The 2500-nt window shown below is 52.5% G+C and overlaps 1 protein-coding gene across 1 annotated transcript in view; it reads right to left on the bottom strand.

Moving 5' to 3' along the window:
* LOC119584811 overlaps positions 1–2500 on the bottom strand; it is a 47315-nt gene that overhangs the window by 36022 nt on the left and 8793 nt on the right. The window contains 2 exon segments of the mRNA XM_037933453.1: positions 1183–1669; positions 2240–2444. Coding sequence (XP_037789381.1) covers positions 1183–1669; positions 2240–2444 — 692 coding nt within the window.

Raw genomic sequence — 2500 nt, 5'->3', positions numbered from 1 at the left:
ATTGTTGTTGTTGTTGTTCTTTTGCTTTCGTAATTAAAGTACCCCGCTTTTTTTAAACACCTGCTTTTCTTAATTAAAATACTGTTCTTTATTCATTAGCTAAACACCGTCAAATAATCACTGTTCTTTTCCTTGTGGATTTTAATTACCCGTTTAATTCTTTCATTTCCTACCTTACTATTAATTAACGACACGAGATAGAGCTGTCTTGCTAGCAATGCCTGGCTCTACGTAAAGGGATTTCCACACGGAGTCCTACCCTTTTGTCGGCCTTAATGTTTGTCTGTTTTCTGTCCGTCTGTCTGTCTGTCTGTTTTCTCTTTTTTCGCTACTTAACTATCTGTTTACCGTTGTTTCTGAGGCAAACCATCGTTGATATTAGCATTATAACGCAGCGTTTCCGTCGTGATCTTTGATGCAATGCAACACATTGGCTAAACATGTCTTCCTCCTTGTCTGTTTAGTCTATGTGTCTGTGTTCTTACTCTAACCACTCACCGGATGACTGTTTGTGCATTTTCTTTTTGTCGACCTGTCTCTCACCATTTGGCTCTCAATCTGCTTCTGTAGTATCTGTCATCTGTCTGTCTGTTTGTCTGTCTGCCAACTACATTTCTGTGTCACCTGTCTACCTGTCTGGTTATAACATCACAATACAAGAAATATAACTGACTCGTTTCAATGTTGCATCTCATTCATATAATTCTAATGAATATATATAATTTATTCAACTTCGTTTACACCTTTTCTGCGTTCGCCACAATGACCTGTTTTCTGTCTCCCTGTATTTCTGTTGTACATTGCCTGTCTACATCGTGTCCGTCAGTCCTGCTCCTTCCTTCTTCTGTCTTCTCTCCCTCCCTCTCTTCCTTCATTCTTTCCTCCTTTCTTTCCTTGCTTTCTTCCTTTCATTCGCCCCTTATCCCCCCTCCCTCCTTCCCTTCCTCCGTCCCTCCCATCCTTCTCTCTTTCTTTCCTTCCTCCCATTCGCCCCTTATTCCCCCCTCCCTCCTTCCCTCCCTCCCTCCCTCCCTCCCTCCCTTCTCTCTTTTCTTCCTTCCTCCCATTCTTCCCTCCCCGCGCATCCACTCCCACTCAGAACAAGAAATAACAGCCAAGAAAAATGTTTTCCTGCCGCAGAGGCGTCCGAGCGGCCTCAGGGGCGTCGGCGCCAACCCTTACCTTCCAGGGGCGCGGGGAGACGCTGTTGTACTGCGTGTTGTAGTTGTTGCAGAGGGTGTTGTTGTTGAGGTTGTTGGAGCAGTGCTTCAGGTAGATGTTCGTGATGGGTATTCTGTAGTCGACCTCATGGCTGACGACACTCACGCGCTGGTCGAACTTCTGGCCCCGCCCCCCCTCCTCCTCGTCCTCCTCTCTCTCCTCTCTCTCCTTCTTCTCCTTCTCCTCCCTCTCCTGCTGCCGCGGGCTTGGCTGCTGCTTCTGCTGGGGGTGGAGGTGCTGGTGTTGGTGGTGGTGGTGGTGTTGCTGTTCTTGCTGCTGCTGCTGTTGGTGATGATGGTGTTGGAGGAGAGGGTACTGCTGCTTGTGTTGGGGGTGTTGATGGCTGTGGTGTTGCTGCTGGTGTTGAAGCTGCTGGAGGTGGTGCTGGTGTTGCTGCGCCGCCAAGACGAAGCTGGGGTCGTCCTTCGCCGGGTCGTCCACGCGCACGCTGCGGGGGGAAGGGGCGTCAGTGGGCCTCGGGGAAGGGGCTGCGAGAAGTGAGTGAAGGAGCGTGAGGGGGAGGGCGTGCGTGTCTGTGGCTGAGTGAGAGTGTGAGTGTGTTTGTGGATGAGTGAGTGTGTGCGTGCTTCTGTGGGTGAGCGAGTGAGAGTTTGTGTGTGTGTGTGTGGCTGAGTTAGTGCGCGTGTGTCTATGGGTGATGGAGAGTGTGTGCGTGCGCGAGTTGACCTGCAATGCACTGAACTGAGTACGGTCGTGTATCGAGACGAGATGAGCTGAGATGAAGTGAGTTAAGGTGAGTAAGTATGTCATTCCTCGGCAAGTTCGTGTTTTTATGAGCATGTCTGTAAATACATAAACTGCGATGAGGCAAACCATCGTTGATATTAGCATTATAACGCAGCGTGTCCGTCGTGATCTTTGATGCAATACAACACACAGTGGCTAAAAATCGAAGCAGAAAAGATATAGAAAAAGAACGAGGCGGAGGATCAGGGAAACGAGGTGACCCGCGCCGCCCGAGAGAGGCGGGGGGGGGGGGTCAGGGCGACGGCCTTACCTTCTGGGCGGCGGCGGCGGAGGCGGCGGCGGCGGGGCGGCGGGAGGCTGGTCACCGGGATGGGCGGAGGCACGGGCAGGTTGGCGACGCCCAGGGGCACGCCCAGACCCACGTGCACGCCCACCGAACGCCGTGGGCATTCCGTGCACAGCACCAGGAACTTGGTGACGGCCTCGCGGGGCACGAAGGCGTAGCGCTCGGAAACCTGCGGGGGAGGGGCGTCAGTCGGGGGGGGGGGCTCTTGCTGTCTCTCGCGCGTTC

The sequence above is a fragment of the Penaeus monodon genome, chromosome 18 (genome assembly GCF_015228065.2).
Source record: "Penaeus monodon isolate SGIC_2016 chromosome 18, NSTDA_Pmon_1, whole genome shotgun sequence".
Lineage (NCBI taxonomy): Eukaryota > Metazoa > Arthropoda > Malacostraca > Decapoda > Penaeidae > Penaeus > Penaeus monodon.
The sequence above is the reverse complement of the archived record's forward strand: the minus strand, read 5'-3'. Positions and strand labels throughout refer to the sequence as shown.